The 19,476-nt window shown below is 39.7% G+C and overlaps 2 protein-coding genes across 11 annotated transcripts in view; one reads left to right on the forward strand and one right to left on the reverse strand.

Moving 5' to 3' along the window:
- LOC129709405 (calcium release-activated calcium channel protein 1-like) overlaps positions 1–5,841 on the reverse strand; it is a 32,758-nt gene extending 26,917 nt beyond the window's left edge. Inside the window, exon 1 of the mRNA XM_055655751.1 lies at positions 5,736–5,841. The gene's annotated coding sequence lies outside the window, so the exon portion shown is untranslated. The remainder of the gene's footprint in view (positions 1–5,735) is intronic.
- LOC129709402 (lysine-specific demethylase 2B) overlaps positions 1–19,476 on the forward strand; it is a 190,384-nt gene that overhangs the window by 14,918 nt on the left and 155,990 nt on the right. For 6 of the 10 annotated variants that reach the window (XM_055655736.1, XM_055655741.1, XM_055655739.1 and 3 more), the window contains 3 exons: positions 9,956–10,094; positions 10,921–10,999; positions 12,776–12,822. In XM_055655736.1, coding sequence (XP_055511711.1) covers positions 10,016–10,094; positions 10,921–10,999; positions 12,776–12,822 — 205 coding nt within the window. In that variant the 5' untranslated portion in view covers positions 9,956–10,015. Of the gene's footprint in view, positions 1–8,116; positions 8,225–8,254; positions 8,419–9,955; positions 10,095–10,920; positions 11,000–12,775; positions 12,823–19,476 lie in introns of those variants that run through there. The other 4 variants (XM_055655735.1, XM_055655734.1, XM_055655742.1 and 1 more) reach the window with 3 other exon arrangements.

Below are 19,476 nucleotides of genomic sequence, written 5' to 3' on the forward strand. Positions count from 1 at the left end.
CTTCTCCCGTCTATCTCCTATATTTCACAAATTATTTTGTATTCATTAGTTTAAAAAAAATGCTTAGCTGCCTTAAGCAATCTGAATTGGTGCTTCAGTGACTTTCTAATCTGTTTTGTCAAAAAACATGGCCTAAACTATGAAAATAGTGTTACGGTTACACATTTTACAGAATACATTTTTCAACACTGCCTGGAGGAACAAGTATTTTCACAAGCATGATTTTCCCTCTCCTGATGGCCCAGTTAAGTTCTAAGCAGCAGAACCACACAGATGTTGTTACATTTCAGAAATCACCAAAAACATTGCTTGTGACAGATGTAGATTTGGAAAGGCAAATTACCAGGCTATTGCTTCTCTTGATTTGAGGTTTGAAGGTTTGTTTAAAATACATATTTTGAGCTGGTAAAGAAACAGTGGGCTCAATAATGTAGTCTTCATATGGCAATGTGGTTGAAAACAAGTTACAGGACTTGTGCCACAGATGAGTTCATATTCCATTGAGGAACAATTACATATCTTTAATATTTTGTCATATATAAATCAGGAAACATTGCAGTGAGTTAGGAAACATCTCTGGAGAAAAAGGATGGGTGACGTTTCACCCTGAAGAAGGGTCCCAACCCGAAACTTCACCCCTATCCTTTTTTTTTTCCAGAGATGCTGCCTGACTCGCTGAGTTTCTCCAGAACTTTGTGTCTTATCTTTGATATTTACCACTGTTTATAAAGGGATAAATATTGGCCAGAACTCCCCTGCTATGATTTTATTAGCAGCATGGAATTCTTTGCGTCCATCTAAACAGGCAGATACGACTTCCATTTAATATTTCAGCTGAGATGATATGTCCAACAGTGCAATTCTCCCTCCATCCTGTACTGAGTTAACTCTCTGCAGAGGGACTTGAATCCATGGCCTCTTAGGTATGAGACCTGCTACTGATTGAGGATGAAGTTCTCGCAGAAAGGAATATACCCGCCTTTGTCTGAAAGACCCTCTGAAGTTAAGAGTCACACAGAAATACAGCAAGGAAAGAAGTCCTTCAGCCAAACGAGTTTTATGCTATTCTCCAATCATCCATTGATACTACAGGTGCACAACCTTTTATCCGAAGTTCCAAATAACGAAAACCTCCGAATAGCGACATTTTTTCAGTCCTTGAAGAAAGGTCCTTGAAGACGTTCACCGAGGGACGGCCCGCAGAGGTGACAGCGGAACCTCCGGTCGGTCCTCGAAGAAAGGGGAACTAAATCCCCATTCATAAAAGAGAAGGTGAGGGTATATTACGCGGGAGGGTTAATAATTGACAATCTGCTGCTGCCTGCCCGCTGAGTAGGTTCCCACGGTAGACACGATACACAGTGTATCGTGAGTCTTGCATGAGAACTTTTTAACTCAGCGGGCAGGCAGCAGCAAATTGTCGCTCCCTTAAGTTTCACCCCACCTACACCCCTCTGCTTCCAGGCCATGTGTGTGACCCCTTCCCTCCCCTCTCCAGCTCCCCGCCCATTGCACCGCGCGGGGGCTTTGCACTGTCTTCACATCGGAGCTAGTGCCAATCACCGGAGACGTCAGGACCAACGGGACACCGGCCCCCAGGCCCACTGCAAGCACGGAGATCCCAGAGACCCACAGCCAGCAGCAGCCCAGCCCCGTTCCAATTCCAGAGGAACACGCTCCCCGAAGCTGATGGTGTGCAAGGTGCGTCTTGGTCTTGAGGTTGCGGATGAGGGGGCGCAGCTCGGGCTGTGACGTCTCCGGCCACCCCCTGTACAGGAGCTGAGACTGGGAACTGTGGGGTTGTTTGCAGTTGCAGAGGGAGGGGGCAAGGGCGGTACAGTTCCCAGTCTCAGCTCCAGTCCAGAGGGGTGACCGGAGACGTCAGGACCAACGGGACACTGACTGCAAGCACGGAGATCCCAGAGACTCACAGCCAGCAGCAACTCTAGCCCAGCCCCGCTCCAACTCCAGAGGAACCCGGGTTGCGGATGAGGGGGCGCAGCTCGGGCTGTGGGCGAACTACCACTTGTCGCTGTAGCGGCCCATCGGGGAGCGGGTTCCTGTTGGTCCTGACGTCTCCGGCCATCCCCCTGTACAGGAGCTGAGAGACGTCAGGACCACCAGAAGCCGCTCCCCGATGCGCCGCTACAGCGACAAGTGGCAGTTCGCCCACAGCCCGAGTTGCGCCGCTTCATCGGGACACCGACCCCCAGGCCCACTGCAAGCACGGAGATCCCAGAGACTCACAGCCAGCAACAACTCTAGCCCAGCCCCGTTCCAACTCCAGAGGAACCCGGGTTGCGGATGAGGGGGCGCAGCTCAGGCTGTGGGCGAACTGCCACTTGTCGCCGTAGCGGCGCATCGGGCAGCGGATTCCTCTGGAGTTGGAGGGACAGGGAGACACAGCGGCTTTTGAGAATGGTGGGCAATCACTTCCAAAGTTCTGCCCACACAGTCAGTACACCTCTCCTACACTTGTCTCCTGCACTAAGATCATCTCGCAGAGAATGATCCCAGCCTAACCCTCCCTATTCTCTCCTATTCTGCAAGAAAAAACTACATTGAAGACTCAAACTCGCGATCGAGTAACTGCCGGGATCGAGGCGCAAACTTGCGACCTTGCGGATATGAGCCGAGCACTCTACCACTGAGCCAGCCGTTAAAATCTACGCTAAAAATCTTCCATTCCGAAAGCCGAAAAATTCTGAATTACGAAAAGTGTCTGGTCCCAAGGCTTTCGGATAAAAGGTTGTGCACCTGTAATCCTATTTTTTAGTTTCTCCACTTTCTCATCAGTTTCTCTCAGGGACAATTTATAGGGGCCAATTAAACTACCAACCCTCACTTCTTTGCGATGTGGGAAATCGGTGGAACTCCTGTGGTCCCAGGGAGAGTGTGCAGACTCCATACATCTCCAGACACCTGCAGGATCTTTGGCACTGTGAGGCTCTCCTAACAGTACCACTGTGCTGCCCGATTGGTCAGCTTTAAACTTGTGAATGATTTTCTTTCTACATCAGAAACTTTCAGCCTTTCTTTTTCAGCTGGCCAACTCAATAAAGATTTGACTTCTGAGCCCATCCTAAAGCTCTTAATTCCAGGAACTATGGATGTTCAACTGGTGAAAGTTTTCTAATTGTACTGTAAATGTCTGTTAACGGAATGGACCAGTTAACAAAATAGTCCTAATGTTTATCAGGGTTTTTCTTAAGGAATCTGAATTGGTGCTTCATTGGATTTCCAAATCTGCTTTTTTATCAAAAATCAACCGGCATAAATGTAATCTTTAACTGAATTTAATTTACTTACAATCTGATGGAAGTTACAGTGAAATCCTTCAATCATAATTTGCCAATTAGGCCAAAATATATAATTGGCTCCTTCTGGAGAGCTTTAAACCAAGAATGAAGAAAACTGTGTGGTATTTTCGAAAGCCGTACCTAATAGAAATTTGTTTCAGTCTGACCCTTTACTTTTTTTTAAACTTTATTACTTTATTGTCATTATAGTGGTGCATACAACAAAATGCAGGCGCACTGCCTGAGCGGAGCTCAAATGTACAAGATAAAAAATAATAACATAACAGCAAAAAAGTGAGAAAAATAAAAATTGTTCATACACTCACATGCACATACTGTGATACATACACACAGATACGCACGTACTGTGACACATACACACATTTGTTGCCCGGATGTGCAAAGTTTGAATATGGACTGATTATGGGCATACCATCAGATGGTGCTGAATTTGTCTATTACTCCCCACGTTGAAGCTTAATCCTCAGCTGAGGCAGTAGCAGCTGCTTTTCCATCATCTCAAACAACTTTTGCTCTTTTGGCATGCATCGTGAGTAGGCCAGGATCTAGGTACTTGGTTCAACTTGGACAATCCAGAAATCACTCTGCATATTGAATAAGACAATAGAAGTATTCCAAGTGAATTGTCTAACAGTTATTTGTCCCTCAAAATAATTTGGAAGAGTTCACTAAAAGATCCACACTCAGTAAAAGATCTATACCCTATCATAGATATTACTTGAGATATTAAATGAAAGTCGCATCTGCAGAAATTCCATTTTGTTATTAAAATCATATCGGGGAGTTCTGATACGGCCTGTGTGTTAATCCAAGACTACCAATATTTTGAAATGTCCTGGCGAACTGCTCATGCAAATTTTGGAGATGGACAGTCACCTATTTCCTTTTGTCTAGAGATGCTGCCTGACCTATTGAGTTACTCCAGCATTTTGTGTCTATCTTTGGAATACACAGTGGCCTTCTCTTTGATGTTCACATTGCATGAACCAATAAGTAAACCATAACATAACCTTGATTTTGTACATTGTGTTTAAAGCCATGGATTCTGATTGCTTTTTTTCCAGTAACCTTGTCACATATGGTCCTGAATGCACTGTTATTGAAAATGCTTCTTAAATGTTTATGTGGAACAGCCAAAACGTTTTGAGAGATCTTGGCTAGAGAGGTTTTTCTGTGCTTTTTTTTCTAATAAGGATTTAGTTTAGATACAGCGTTGAAATTGGCCCTTCGGCCCACTGAATCCACGCCGACCATCATTCACCCTACACTAGTTCTATCTTACACACTAGGGTCAATTTACAGAGCCAATTAACTTATAAACCTGTAGGATTAGGAATGTGGGAGGAAACCAGAGAAAAGCCATGTGGTCACAGTGAGTGTACAAATTCTATACAGATGGCACATGTAGTCCGGATTGAACCTGGGTCTCTGGCGAAGTAAGGCAGCAATTCTGCTACTGCATCACTGCCTTGTTTCATAAGTGCTGGACTAAAGTGTCAGCAATAATCCAGTGGAAGCTTGTTTTGCTGAAGTTGTGTTTTTTTATTTTCTGGAAACCGATTTATTTTAATAGTTTAAAGATCTGTTTGGGCAAAGCAAACTCATCCTCACATTGGGCATTGTGGGACATGGAAGAGCTAGGTTCATCCCTGGCTACAAACATCTTACCACTATCTGGGAAAGGGCTTAATCTTAAAATTTAGATTTTTATGTTTTGGAAAAAATGTGTTTCAACACATGCCATGAAGATTCTTTAAAGACTGAGAACTGATTCATTTTGTGGTATCCAGTTTGGTATTCAGAAAAATGAAAACAATTACTCATTGTGGAAGGATGGACAAACATGTATTTTCACCCACCATTTCCAATGGTACGTCTGTTTGGAGCTAGAGATTGTTCATAAAATGTATAACTTATTGGAGAAAAGGATAACATATATCACTGAGTAGGTAAATTGGTGCAATTAAATTATCCATCAAGAGTCTTGGGTTCTTAATTAAAACATACACTGCCTTCACACTTTATGGCTGGAGGCAGAATTTTCAGTCCAGGCGGTGACATGAAATAAGTGGACTTTTATCCTGAAAAGAGTAGTGATGTGCGAAGAATAGGTGCATAGGTTTGCAGGCTGTAAAATTAATTGAGGACTCCAGAAATATAATTTGCTGTTATAATGAGAACTTTGTTAAAAACTTAAAATGACTGCAGTTGTTTATCAACAGAGATACCTCAAGTTGCCATTCCTTTTACAGCTGAATTAATGACTGTAAATCAGATGATCATAAATTACCAATATTAGGATGATTTATTCCTGGGAATTATATAAGGCATGGAGAGAACATGTTGTTTATACTTATTATTTTTTTGTACAATCATTTAATATTGTAATTCTAATTGAAGAAGGCTGTGGCTCACCCAGTAGTCAGTGAAGATATGGTCCAATCAGGTTGAGAAAACTTGACAGATTTATAGTAGGTTGCAGGCTTGACCTTATGATTAACAACAATGGATATCCTGCACATAAACAGGAGAAGGGATGATATTGTCAGTGAATGGAATGGATCTTCAAGAACCTGTGCACATCAGTCAAGTAGTTTCATTAAGTTTTATTTCCCTATTGCCTTTCATGGTAATATGTTCCAATTTGCCATTCTGATTTGCAGTGATATAAATAATTGATAGATCTATCCAGTCAAAATTACTACCCTAAAGCCAATAAAGTCAGATTTGTTTATTGTCATACACATCAGATTTCAGTGAAATTCCTTGTTCACATTAAGCTCATAGAGTAAACAGTGTACATACAGTGATCATAAATATAACAACAACATAAATATAGCAAACCAGCTGAATGGTGCAAAATTGTTGTGCAATTTAATACAATAAATATTAATGTTTGATATTGGGATAAACGATTAAAACAGAGATGAGAGTAAGTGCACGTGGCATCACTTCTGGGAAGGGAGTGTGATAAAAGTGATTGGTTCTGGAGTCTGTTAGCAGTGGGGAAGAAGCTGTTCTTTAGTTTGGATGTTCAAGCTTTCAAACTCGTGTATCTTCTTCCAGAAGATGGTAGAGAAAAGGGAACGGCCAGGGTAATGGGCTCTGTGGCAATACTTCCAGCCTTCCTGATGCAATGTACCATAAGAATGGACTGAATGGCAGGAAGTGATGGGTCTGTGATGGACTGGCTGTGTTCACCACTCTCTGCATGTTCAGGCAATCAAGAGCAAAGCAACTGCCATATCATGCTGAGATGCTTCTCATCAAAATACTTTCTGAAGTGCCTGAAGAACTGAGAGAAAATCCTTGTGACCATGCCAAATTTTGTTTAGAATGACAGCAAGGAAACGGGACCCGTTCACACTAGTTCTGTTATCCCACTTTGTTCTGCAATCCCAACGCATTAGAGGCAATTTACAGAGGTCAATTAACCTACAAAGCTGCATTTTTTTGGGATGTGGGAGGTAACTGAAGCACCCAGAGGAAACCCATGTGGTCACAGGGAGAACATACAAACAGCACCCAAGATCAGGGCCGAACCCGGGTCTCTGGCCCTGTGAGGCAACAGCTCTAACAGTTGCACACTGTACTGCCCTCAAATCCAAGAAGAAATATGCTGACAACACTTCTATAGCATGTGTGCTGCCACATCACTATCCTATATTTTCCATTAAATTTCATCCCCCAGTGAAGCAATGTGAACTAAATGGAGTATAAAATCATGTTAACATCTCTATTTTAAAGAAATTAAGCATTTTGTTCATTGGTATCTATTACGACTGAATATTTTATATAATGGAAACTTGCAGAATTTTAAAGAAATTCATATTAGTAAATGGCCTTCTTTAGTGAAACTGTGTTGAAGGATGAATTTGTTAGCTGTCAGACATAATTTTGTTATTTGACTGGTAAATTAATCAGCTTTTGTTTTGGCATGGAGACAAATGTACATATTTACATCATACATTTCCAAAGCCAGAAAACGCCTTACGTCAAGCCTTTTTTTCCTATTATTAAATTCCCTGTTATTAAATAAAGCAATAATTGATACTTTTATAACAATTTACAGCAAGAATATCATTACAAATTAATTATAAGTAGATTTAAATACACTTCGTGATTATGAAAGTGGTATCCTCAGTAAGCCCTGCTCAAGATCGTGTTATTATTACTTAAGAATTTGAGACTTGAATATTTAGAGGGAAGTGAAAAACTTTGGATTCTTACAAAACAATGTAGTATGAATTGAATGCGAAAATTTACCAGTTATGTATGTAGTAACATTGTCCCCGTCTCACACATACAACCTACACGTCTGTATTTATTTGTGGCTATCCAAAATGAAAAATATTTTCCCTGTGTCATTTAATTGACTCATTCCACCTACAAACCAACAGCACACACGATCAGTTGCATGCAATCACACAGGGTATCTATTCCTCTCATAATCTGCCGAAGAGGATGTACCGTGCGCGAAACAATCTCTCCCGTGGTCCTTGGACTTGGAGAAAGGGAAGGATGCGGGCGGGCCGGTCGAAAGAGCCGGGACATCTGCAGCTGATGCCTTTTCATCCCGTGCGGTATGCGGACGCGGTGGGGAAGAGGGCGGGAAATGCATCGTCTGCGGCTCGAGCGAGCGAGGGAGGTCAGCCGCGTGCGTGCGCGCGCCCCATTGAGAGCGTGGGTGGGTGCGCGCGCGCGCTCTCTCCCGTCCCGTGGGGACGCGCAAACCAACCTCTGATGCAAATTTGCACGGGAGGAGGTGGAGAGAGAAGGGGAAAATATATATGGTTTATTTACAACAGCATGGAAAAATGGGGAGGATTTAGTGTGATTTTATTTTTGCACGTTGGTGACAGATAGAAAATGCTTTATTTAATAATAGGGGAAAAAGGCGTGACGTAAGGTGTTTTCTGGCTTTGGAAATGTATGACGTCATATGCAATAGAGTCCTATAGAAAAATGGTGTCTTTTTACACGGGCAGTAGAGTGACTGAAAGTTATTTGGATTCACAAAATCCTGGGTGATGCATTGATGATTTAGAGTAATGGTCTCTCAAAAATGGATGTAGAGAAAGAGTCTGGACGAAGATTGGTCTGTAGTTTTTTGTAATGTAACGAGTTTTTGTGCCATATTAAAGCAGAGAGAGAGAGAGAGAGAGAGAGAGTGGATCTGCAGCTACTTGTAGTGATATCGAGGGGAGGGGGAGACGAATCACCGTGTGACTGAAGCTGAAATGGCCTCTTGTTTTTTTTATTTTATTTTCTCTCTTGAGTAGTGACTTCCTGTTTGAAATTTTTTGGAGGGTCGGGGGGGTGGGGTGGGAGGGGACTTTATATTAAAAAATATTTTTCTCTTTTCTCCACACCTCCTTTTCCCTCGTTTGTTTATTTTTTTTTTCCGTGTTCCCCCAGCTTCCAAGTTGTGAGGGAAGTGGCTGGAGTGAGAGGGCTCGGTGTTGACAGTGTCTGCGGGACGGAAGTGCTGCTTCCCGCTGGCCTCTTCCATCCCACCACCAGGCTCTTCGGCCTAGTCCTGCCTCCCTCACCCCCCAAACCAACACATTTTACAGTTCGCCTTCGTGTGGGGTTTTTCTCCCCAGTTATTTTCAAAATATATTTATTTGGAAGGGGTAAAATCTCAGAGACGAGCGGAAAAGCCGAATACCGAAGATTGGTTTGTGCTTTCCGAACTCAGCTCGAAGCGGACGCCTAGCGACGAGAGAGCTGGGCACAAAACAAAAAAATATCGTGTTTACAAACCCCTGGCGCCTAAAATATACAGCTTAAAATCAGGATGCCGAAACTTCACCTTTCCGTTTTGATTTTTGTTTTGCATGAAAGCTCACCCCGCCTCTCATTTATGTTTGATTTGTATTAAAAAATAATTCCGATCTTGCTGGGTGAAAACTCGCCTCGGTAGTTACTTGGACCAGACGACCAGTTGGTTCCAAGGTTTTGATGTTTGCAAATGTTTTGCAGAAAATTGAATTCCAGTACAATTTGGGTCTTTATTTTTGTTTAGACAAATAGTTGATCACTTAACGGACGAGCCAATTATCCGTATTTGTAACACAACAGGTCTGAAAGGTGCCTTCGGCAGCAGGAGTCTAACACAAGGTGTATCCGAGTTGCTTAAAAAAAACTGGACCACCAGTTGTGAAGTCGTTCCAACAGTTGTAATTTTTTGTAACCTTAAACGCACCTTAACCACGATTAAAATATAATTTTACGAAGAAAGAACTGCGTTGGGACGGCTTCATTAAAATTCATATTTGCATAAGTGTTGTAAATGTCTATGAATTGATAAATGGATGTTTATGAATATTGTGTAAAATGCACTTCTAATTCATTTTCAAGGAAATTAGTGCTAAACGTGATATATTTACATAGGGAGTTCGTTGTGTTCCACCTGTCAGTGCCTCCGTCTCGTAAACAAATGTAAACTTTAATTCTTTGTATAAGGTGATACTGTTTAAGGGAGGAAGCGTGCACATTCATAAGGTTAAATTTAATATGTAGGTAAAACACATACAATGTCTCATTTTTAATCTATTATTTGAATTTGAATTGGCTGTAGGTTCTACACTGGTGTAGCGTTACATATAGGTCTGGTTCTCTTCTGTTTATAGCGCACATTTTGTAGAAGGCGGTATGACAATGAGGACCTCTCAGACGATGACATAGCCAGCATGAGGACTTTTGATGTGGAGGAAAAGCTTAGTAGTGACTCATACAATTCAAGTTACGTGCACTTTATGAAAGGAAAAGGTAAGAATTGCGAGAGAGGTGTTCTTTGTGTGTTTTTAAATGTTTGTATATCCCGTCCGCATTGCGAGTGCAGCAGCAGTACTGCAGCTTGGCTGGTCACTGGACTCTGCCTCTCGAATTTCCCGCCGTTAAGGCAAGTGATGACTTTGACGAGTTTCGTCATGATCTCAAATGCAACTTGTTTCCGTGTATAAAATATTTTGTTATGTTATGTAAACCATTTCAAAATGAAATGTCATCCGAAGTATTGGGAAATCGTTGAGGGATGTATTTCTTTCCATAATAAAAAATACAACGCATGCCCGTGTGAAGGGGAAAAATGTTCTGTATATGTAACTGTGGATTATATTAAATTATCGTAACATAGCCACCAAATAAAATAACCATAAGTAGACCTGCTGATATCGTTTATTTTCTTTTGTAATTTGCATGTTTGTTATCTGACCCGTTTGTATTTACAGAATTTTATCCAACAGGGATTTGGCCAGTGTTAGATGGAAGCGGGGTGTAAGGGTGGGTGGGAAAGAGCGAATCAGCCAATGCAATTGTTTTTTTAAACAAATGGAAGACAACTTGTATTCAATGTCGAGATATTGTTAAGCAGCAGTTGAATTATTCGCTCCGCGGATTCTCGAATCATCACAAATATTATTTGGACTTAATATAGTAAGAGTAAGACCTAAAATACGAGCCCTGGGTAAATCCCTGTTCAATAACATGGTAGATATGTGAAGCGGTTACATCTCTTGTTTATACTTATATTACTGTTGAGATTTTTTTTCTCACTTCTCGTCCTAAAGTTGAGTTTTACTGTATGTTGCAACAGATTTTACCCTTGAATATGTGCAGAGAGAGACTATCAAGGTCCCCATTATCTTCAGGGACAAAGATGGTCTAGGAATCAAGTAAGTTTCCTAATAGCTATGTTTTGATTATATTTATCTGGTACTGTTTCTTAACGTTTCAGCCAATGCGATCGATATGTTTGTGTTCAGCACGTATCGCCCTCAATTATTATACATTCAAATCCAGAAATTGCCAGTAACCGACGTAATGGAGATTGAACTGGTATGTAGATTTCTGGACCGTTTAAGCCCACCACCAATTATTCTCGACATAAAGGAAGGAGAAACTCTTGTTTTGGAGCAACGACCGAACAATTGAATGCTATCATTTTCAGAGCAATATTGAAGTTTTACTTTCCAGATTATGTTATATTTTTTCTGCGTGTATGTCGAATAAAATCAATAAACGCTAGCATTTACTACTACTCAATGAAGATTAGTATTTGATCCCCACTTGAGTATTATTGAGGTCCTCTAATTTAGTACTCGCCGCCCAGAAACCGCCATTAGCCATTCCCTCCACAGATGCTGCCTGACCGGCTGAGTTCCTCCAGCATTTTGTGTTTTTCTCAACGAGATTTTGTCCTCATTAACCTCGTGCCCCATTAGCTCAATGAAAGAATGCCAAAATGAGGCTGAAGTGCGGAAACTTGTCCGCGTCGCTCCATTTTCAACGGAGTCAGCAGTTCTAAAAGTTTAACTGCTCTTGCACATTGGATGAATGTGCACTTGGTCCCTTAAACCGTTAAGTACGTGCCGCTTCCAAAAAATAAAACGGGAACGTGTTTCTGGATGAAAAGTACAGACGTATTTTCGTTCTATGATATTCTTAATGTGTATCATACCTAAATCATATACCCCGTTGCGTCAGTTCAGCCGAGGCCTTCTGAGCGTGACAGTGGGCTTTGATTTGTTTCAAGACGGTGATTATTTAGGAATCTTATTGTTTCAGTCTGGGAAATTCAATTGCTTGCCACACCATACGCCTGTTAGCATTACGGGGGACGAGGGGAAACTAACTTTAGCAAGATACAGTTACCGTCGATCTCCACGATCCTGAATTAAGGTTGAGAAAGATCGTGTCACATACAGTCTTGCTATCAAGCCTCGCAAGCATTTTCGTCCGCTAGGTGTGGAACCTTTTAAACACATTAATTAAAGTATCCAAGATGGTTGGAGATCATCGTAGACTTTAGATACGGTACAATTGAGCATTTCTCATACCCACCTACCTGGTAGTTTTTTAATTAGAAGGGTAACATATCGACCGCTGTCGCGTAAGATTCCACCTAAAAACGCGCTGATCTCGTAAGATCTCTATTTCAAAGAGGGGGCTTAAGCAGGACAAAACTATAGTGACTTTTAGTATTGAAACAAACCATAAAGGTATAAAGTGGAGGATCGCAAGCAACCGCGGTATTTTACCTCTGTCAGTGAAAGACCGTGTTCATTATACAATCCCTGCCCTTCCCACGATGGACAACGTTAACAATGACCAAGCAGATTTCTTGTAACCACGATACCACCGCTCAAATAGACAGGTGGACTTGTACCAATAGCCGTGATGGAACCTTCGTGGCCCATTCTGAGTCATTAAACAGCAGATAAATTCCCTGGAGCTCAGGGTTCAATCCCGGGTCCGAAATGGAAACCTCCTATTGGACAAAACTGAACAACCATGCGTGCAATGTAAAATAATATTGATAGACGCTTTGCAGGTAAATTTGTTGACGTCTAACTGTAAAAACCGGCTATTGGCACGTGGCGTCACTTGTTTTAAAGCATTTTTTTAAACGTAAAGGAGACTGAAACTGATATCTTGTCTTTTTACCACAGAACCCCAGAAACCGATTTCAGTATTAGGGATGTAAAACTCTTCGTTGGTAAGTGAAATTGGAATACATGAATTTGTATTATTTCTTGAAATCTTTTTAAAGTTTGAACTACGCAATTTGCAGTAGTGAGAGAAAAATAAATTATTCTTAAATATTGCGATATCCATAGATAAATAATTCGAAACTTATTTGAACAATAATCAGGATGAGTAAATTCCAAAATACTCGTAAATATTTATCGCAGCTATAGTTCGAAAATATTATTTGTTTTGTAATTTATACCTACAAAAATAATTTACTGGTTATTTCATGTTTTAAGTAGAGTTTTAGTAAATGTATAGACCTTGGGAAATACTGCATATCAACAAGATTATGTCATGTTTTTTTTAACAATTCATTGGTTTTCATGCCCTTGTAATCTACCAATTATGCTTTCAGATTTATATCAGTACTGTAAATAATCTGATTATAATTGCCGCAGAGTAAGCTACCATTACATCAGAGTTTTGTGATCATGTTTGAATACTTTGTTGTGTTTTGCCAAAAAATACAAGACTGTAGTCGGCAGTTCAACATCTCCGATCTATTTTTCTCTTCGTTTAGCTGAAGGCTTATGCTTCAGCTGAAAGTTTCACCTCACTGCTATTTTCTTACAAACTCTGTATTGAAAAATCAATTCTATCAGAATTCGTAGACTTGTAACTGCCAATATCCACCCCAGGGTGGCAGAGCTGTGGTTTTGGGACTATGGTGCCATGTCTTGACACTGCATATTCCTCCTCCGCCATCATCTCCACCACCACATGTATTTGTCCCACCAAAACTTTAAACACTCTAAATCCCCTCTCAATTGGCTAAACTATATTAATGCAATAAATCCTCGTACATTTAGCTTGGTATCCTTCTGGTGAATTGTACTGTACTCTTTACAGGTAGTGTATTACTCCTGAGGTTTAATGTCCAAACTGACTGCAAAGCCCCACATGGAATTTAATATAAGTTCTGTGAACTTGAGGCATCACCACCTCAGTTTTGTCTTATTTAAACTTCTTCATATGAAGGCCAGCATTCCATTAGCCTCAATTGCTTTGTAGCCATGCCCTAGATTATCAGAAGAATTTGCATTAATTCATTGTTCCTGGTCCATCCCAGGAGAGAGCTGGCACCAAGTATGGTAGATTTTCTTTCTTCCCTCTTTCCCCTCAGAATCTTACCACCATCTATAGGACTATGTGCTATAGAACTGTAGTGTGTAATGACACTGAGGTTAAAAAATGGGAAAGTCATTAATTGATCCTCTAGGGTTCTTCATAATCTATTAAAACACGTTTTCCAAATAAACAACTTTAAATGCTCTATACTTGTGAATATTCTGCAATTTTAAGCGAGAATCAATTATTCACTTGTTATGTAACCAGAACATTCATAGAAATGAAGGATTTTTTCTCTTTTCTCAGTTAATTCAATTACACGATGTCTATATACATGAACACATTCTTTATTCCATTATTTTACCGAACATGTTTTTTATTTATTTATTCTTTTCTTTGAGTACTTTTTGCAGCCCAGTCATTTATGCACAAATAAACCGATTTTGAATAGGGTAAGAGGAATAAGGTGAAAGCAGATTAAGTTTAAATGCTTGAGAATTATATAAGGGATGGGGTAATGTATGTCGTGGGTCTGATATTCTGGAGAATATGCAGATACATAATATTCACAGCACTCTAGGAAAGAATTCACCACATGAAGTACTTAAAGATGTTCCAGCATAGCAGAACAATGGTAAGTGCCACTATTGTTAAGAATAATCTCCGTGATATGATTCCCAACACTGCAGATGGAGGGAAGAGCATTCTGGTGGATGGCGTATTGAAGTTTAAAACAAAAAGGGGAGGAATCTTTCAAGGACTAGTTGATATTCAATGCAGTACAATTAGAAGTGGGTGATAGCTAATTAAACTTCATTTGAAAAAAAAAGGAACAGCTTCGATTTCTTTGGGATTTCAGACTCTCACAGGACCCAATTAATAGTAGGTCAGGTAATTAACTTCAGTCATTTGGGACAAATTGTTAAATAAGAGTATCTGTGAATTTACTTTTGGATAACAAACCGAGCCTTTTGTGTTAGAATTGAAGCATGTAGTCAGAATATTTGATTTGTGCTTGGAATTTTGAAACGGCTTTCAGCTGTTTTGTAATTTCTTGCAAATATTTAATCAACTTCTCAGAAGTCTTGGTGAACGTACATAATATTGCAGAGTCATCATTATTGAGAAAATGACAGAATAAATATGATTTGTTCTGTCATTTCAATGTCAAATAATTTTGAATTTCAAAATAAGCATGAGGGAAATGACCATATATTTGGTAATATGGACAGGAAGCTAAGCAGATAGAATTAAAAAAATATTTTCCATATGATTAATATCTGAAATAATGATCCCCTTTTAGATGATCTGCTGACGTGGACAATAATTTTACCTCTAGTGTGTAAGTGACTTCTTTCTATGTTTTATAGAGAAGCAGATATTGTTACTACGGATTAGAAACACCTTTAATCACTGGAGACTACAGCGAATGTAAATGGAGAATGACAATGGCACAGCCAACCACTCTTCCTGTTAGCTAATAAGTATAGCATGGTACTTCCTCTAGGAGAGCAGCTGTTGATTTAAAAAAAAAAAGAAATCTTTTGTGCATTTGTGTTCTTTGTTGTATTATAGGGCTTGCCTTGTAGTGCAAATGAAGTGTTCTACACAGTGCTATTGCTGTGACAAGTTAAAGAACTATTTTTACTTAAAACATTCTTCCAATAGATATAATGTGTGGACGAGGAGGATGAAATAACTTCCTTAAAGCTTAAATGGTGCATTGTTCAGTTGTTGGAAACATCAGTAGCTCAGCTTGGGTGTAACAAAATTGGTTAATCATGTGTCCTATGTATATATTTTTTTTAAACTGAGGGAGACATCTGTTTTTCCTATTACAAATACTAACAACTGAAAGTAAGCTTTGACTATTCATAAATTGTATCTGTCCAAGCTTGTTTGATCTATTCTCAATATTTGAATCAAGATTATTTTCTGGGTGGCAGCAAATAAGTATTATATTTTATTCTACACTTAATTTTTGTGTAGACTCTTGCAACAAATATTAACATGAGGTCTGTTTTCTGTTTTTATTTCTTCATGTTATAGAAAATATCTCAAGATCTTTACGGCTACTTTATGTGATTCTTCACTTCACGTTACAGAGTGATTTCATTGCTGTGAATAAAGTGCATAGGCGATTTAAATGGAATGGAAAATTGATCCTACGTAGAAAGATTGGATTGATTATTTTCTTTGGAACAGAGGAGGTGGTAAGGGGTGGGGGAAGAGACTTAATTGAGATGTATTAAAAATTATAAGGAGCATGGATCAAACAGGAAGGAACTGTTTCCTTTCGCAGTGGAATCAGAAAAGTAATTTTCTATGTTTAAGAGGGAACTGCAGATGCTGGAGAATCGAAGGTTACACAAAAAAAAGCTGGAGAAACTCAGCGGGTGCAGCAGCATCTATGGAGTGAAGGAAATAGGCAACGTTTCGGGCCGAAACGTTGCCTATTTCCTTCGCTCCATAGATGCTGCTGCACCCGCTGAGTTTCTCCAGCTTCCAAGTAATTTTCTATGTCTTTGCCATGTAAAGTGTTTCAGTAGTTATGGTACAGGTCCTGTAACTGGAAGATAATGTAATCAAATCTCAACATGGCACTATGCAAACTTGAATACGGTGGTATTTGTAATATTAATAATTCTTATAATTTGTATGTTAGCATTAGGAACAAAAAATATATAATGGAATGTGCGATAGGGTATTTAAAAAAAGAGGTTCACTTTTCTCTTTTATCTACCCAATTTATTACACTCGTATTACAACTTCTGATTTGCATTATTATACCTGGTTGACATTTAAATATCCAATGTGTGAAGAGTGCAGAGGGAGGGAGCAAGATTATTTTGGATATCAGGCAAGCAGATTGGAGATGGCTGGTTTGCTTGAAGGAAATGAAGAGAAAACCAGTAAAATAAATGTTAAAATCAGGAACAATAAGATCAGAGAAGAAAATGTAATCACTGTGCAGAGAGTGACTTCAGCCTGCATTCAGAACACTGAAAAGCCATGAGAAAGGGAGTGAAACAGGACAATGATGCAGCAAGAACACTGATAAAGATTCATTACCAGGGATGCAACACAAGGTCTTTAAATCAAATAGTGGGGGCAAAGCAACAGTAAGTTGAGGAGTAGAAGCAAAGCTAGGGGAAATGGTAAGTAGACCGCAAGATTAATTTGGAATCATTTGGGAGTATGAGGGAAATTGGTAGAATAGGTGATAACACTTGAGTTCTACATTGGAGCTGGAAGCAACAATGACATGGTAATCTCGCTTGCGAAAGAGAGATGAAGGGATGGTGGTCAGAGCAGAACTGAAACAAGGTTTGTTCTACTTATCCTTCAAAGATTTTTGCATGGTCTGGACCCATGCTAGGCCTTTCATTTGGAGAAAGTGAGTGGAATTAAACAAGTTGTTCAAAGTGAGAACAAGTTCAGTTAGGCAAAGGAAGGTGGTGGAGGTTGAACCTCTCATCAAGATGGAGTGAAAGGGCCTTCAGATTGTTCTAGTATGGAGGGACTGACATCCTTGGTAAAGATGAGCTGGTTGGGACCTGAAACAGGAAGATTTTATCCTAAGGTTTGCTATGCTATAATATTTTGCTTAAGCAGTTTCCACATTTGTTTCTCAGTGTAAATTTCTTCTCGGCCACAAAGTTGATTGACTAGCTCTAGTGCATGGAAATAATACAGTTTGTCCTGATGTGGATTGTGGTTGAGAAATGCTTGGCTTAAGAAGCAGATATTTGATTACTGTTGATTTTAATTTCATGAAGGGATTGATTTTCTCTCTTGCATAAGCACTCTTCCGGGACCATGTCAGTAACATCTTGAGAAAATCTAAGAAATAAAAATCATCTACAGTTGTCTGTGGAATTAAAAAGCATAAACACCTCATGTCCTCCATTGCCCAAGGGCCTCCAGCAGCTCCAGCTATGTGACGCATTAACTAAGATTTGTAACGGTTTGAAAGCTATGATATTAGAGTTCATGTGGTTAGGCTGATGGGTTATCTTTTTTCAAACCGTTCTGCACAGTCCTCCTTGTACTTTTTATCAATCTAGATGGGAAAAAAAATTGATTTCCTGCTTTAAAGTCACACGGCTTTAGGCATAGAAAGAGTGTCTTTGAAGGTGATCTCCAAATAGATCACTGTCCATCTTTTTCTCTGTAGCACTAATTGTTTGAATTTCTTCAGTCATGCAAACTGACCACATTTGACTTCATGGTCAGATTTGAATTGAATTGAGCAATGTTGCCAGCTAGTGTCATAGTCATATGATATTCTTCTGCTATTTTAACAAGCGTGTTGTAGTTTGAAGCTAGAAAAGTGAGGAAAAAAAAAAAGCTGATGTAGTCAGAGATGATGTTAGAGTATCTAGTCAAATTGGTTGGTAACTGCCACATTCAGTTAATAAGAGGTTAAAAAAATGTTTTACCCTTTCTTCCAAGAAGGAAGCAACGGCTAAATGAGGTAACCAGAGACCCCTAAGTGTCCTCTAAAGGTGGATTTAAAGGAATCCACTGAACTGCAGTGTTTCAAAGCGTGGTCAGATTTCCCTAGAGTCTTGACCAATTGTTCATTCTCAATTGACATCATTGTAACAGCTGGCAATTAAATGTCAAACAATAATTGTTGGAAACCTAATTGGAATATCAAGTCCTAATGAGACATAATTAAATGTCTTGAAGTAAAGGATCTTCCGGGTAGAAGTAGAAACAAGGAATTGCAGATGCTGGGTTTTTTAAAAAATATAAAGGCACAAAGTGCTGGAGTGCTGACCCACTCATTTATTCCAGCACTTTGGGTCTTTGTGTAAGAGTGTTCAATTTGTGAAAGTTTGGTCAGAAACTTTTGCCTTAAAACAAAAGTAAATGAAATTATGGTGCCATGCAAGCAGAGTGGCTTGAAGTAAACTAGGAAATATATGTAATGTTGAGAAATAATGGAGAAGGATGACCCATCAATGGTATAGTGGGCAAAAAATTGACAGATGAAGGAGGTGAGGAAGGAAATGTGAGGTTTGCACTTTGGTACGAAGAATAAACCTCTCCATTATTTCCAGCTGCTTCCAGCATAATCAAAGGCTTGTCCCACCCCTGGTCATCCCTCTGTCTCCCTGCTCCCTACAGAAGCTTGAAAGCGTGCACCACCAGACTTGGGAACAACTTCTTCCCCTCTGTTATCACACTTCTGAATGGTCCTTCCATATTGTAAGCCTTCCATCTTTTTTGTGATTTATCTTGCAGCACTAGAATAATTTATCACCAGTAACAAGATATCTCTATGCTTGTCTCTCTTTTTGCCTATCTAATTGGAACAAACTAGGTGTCCATGCATATGCAATACTAGGTGATTAGCAGTTATTTAAGCAAATAATAATGAGGAAGACATATTGAATATTGGCCTTTCTTATAAGAGGGTGTACAAAAGCAGGAAAGTCTGTATAAAATGTTAATTATTTTTCAAGGAAGAAAATGCTTGGTTTGGAGATAGTGCAGAGAAGGTTCACTGAATTGTAGACACAAGGAACTGCTGATGCTGAAA

This window comes from Leucoraja erinacea, chromosome 25, assembly GCF_028641065.1.
Source record: "Leucoraja erinacea ecotype New England chromosome 25, Leri_hhj_1, whole genome shotgun sequence".
NCBI lineage: Eukaryota > Metazoa > Chordata > Chondrichthyes > Rajiformes > Rajidae > Leucoraja > Leucoraja erinaceus.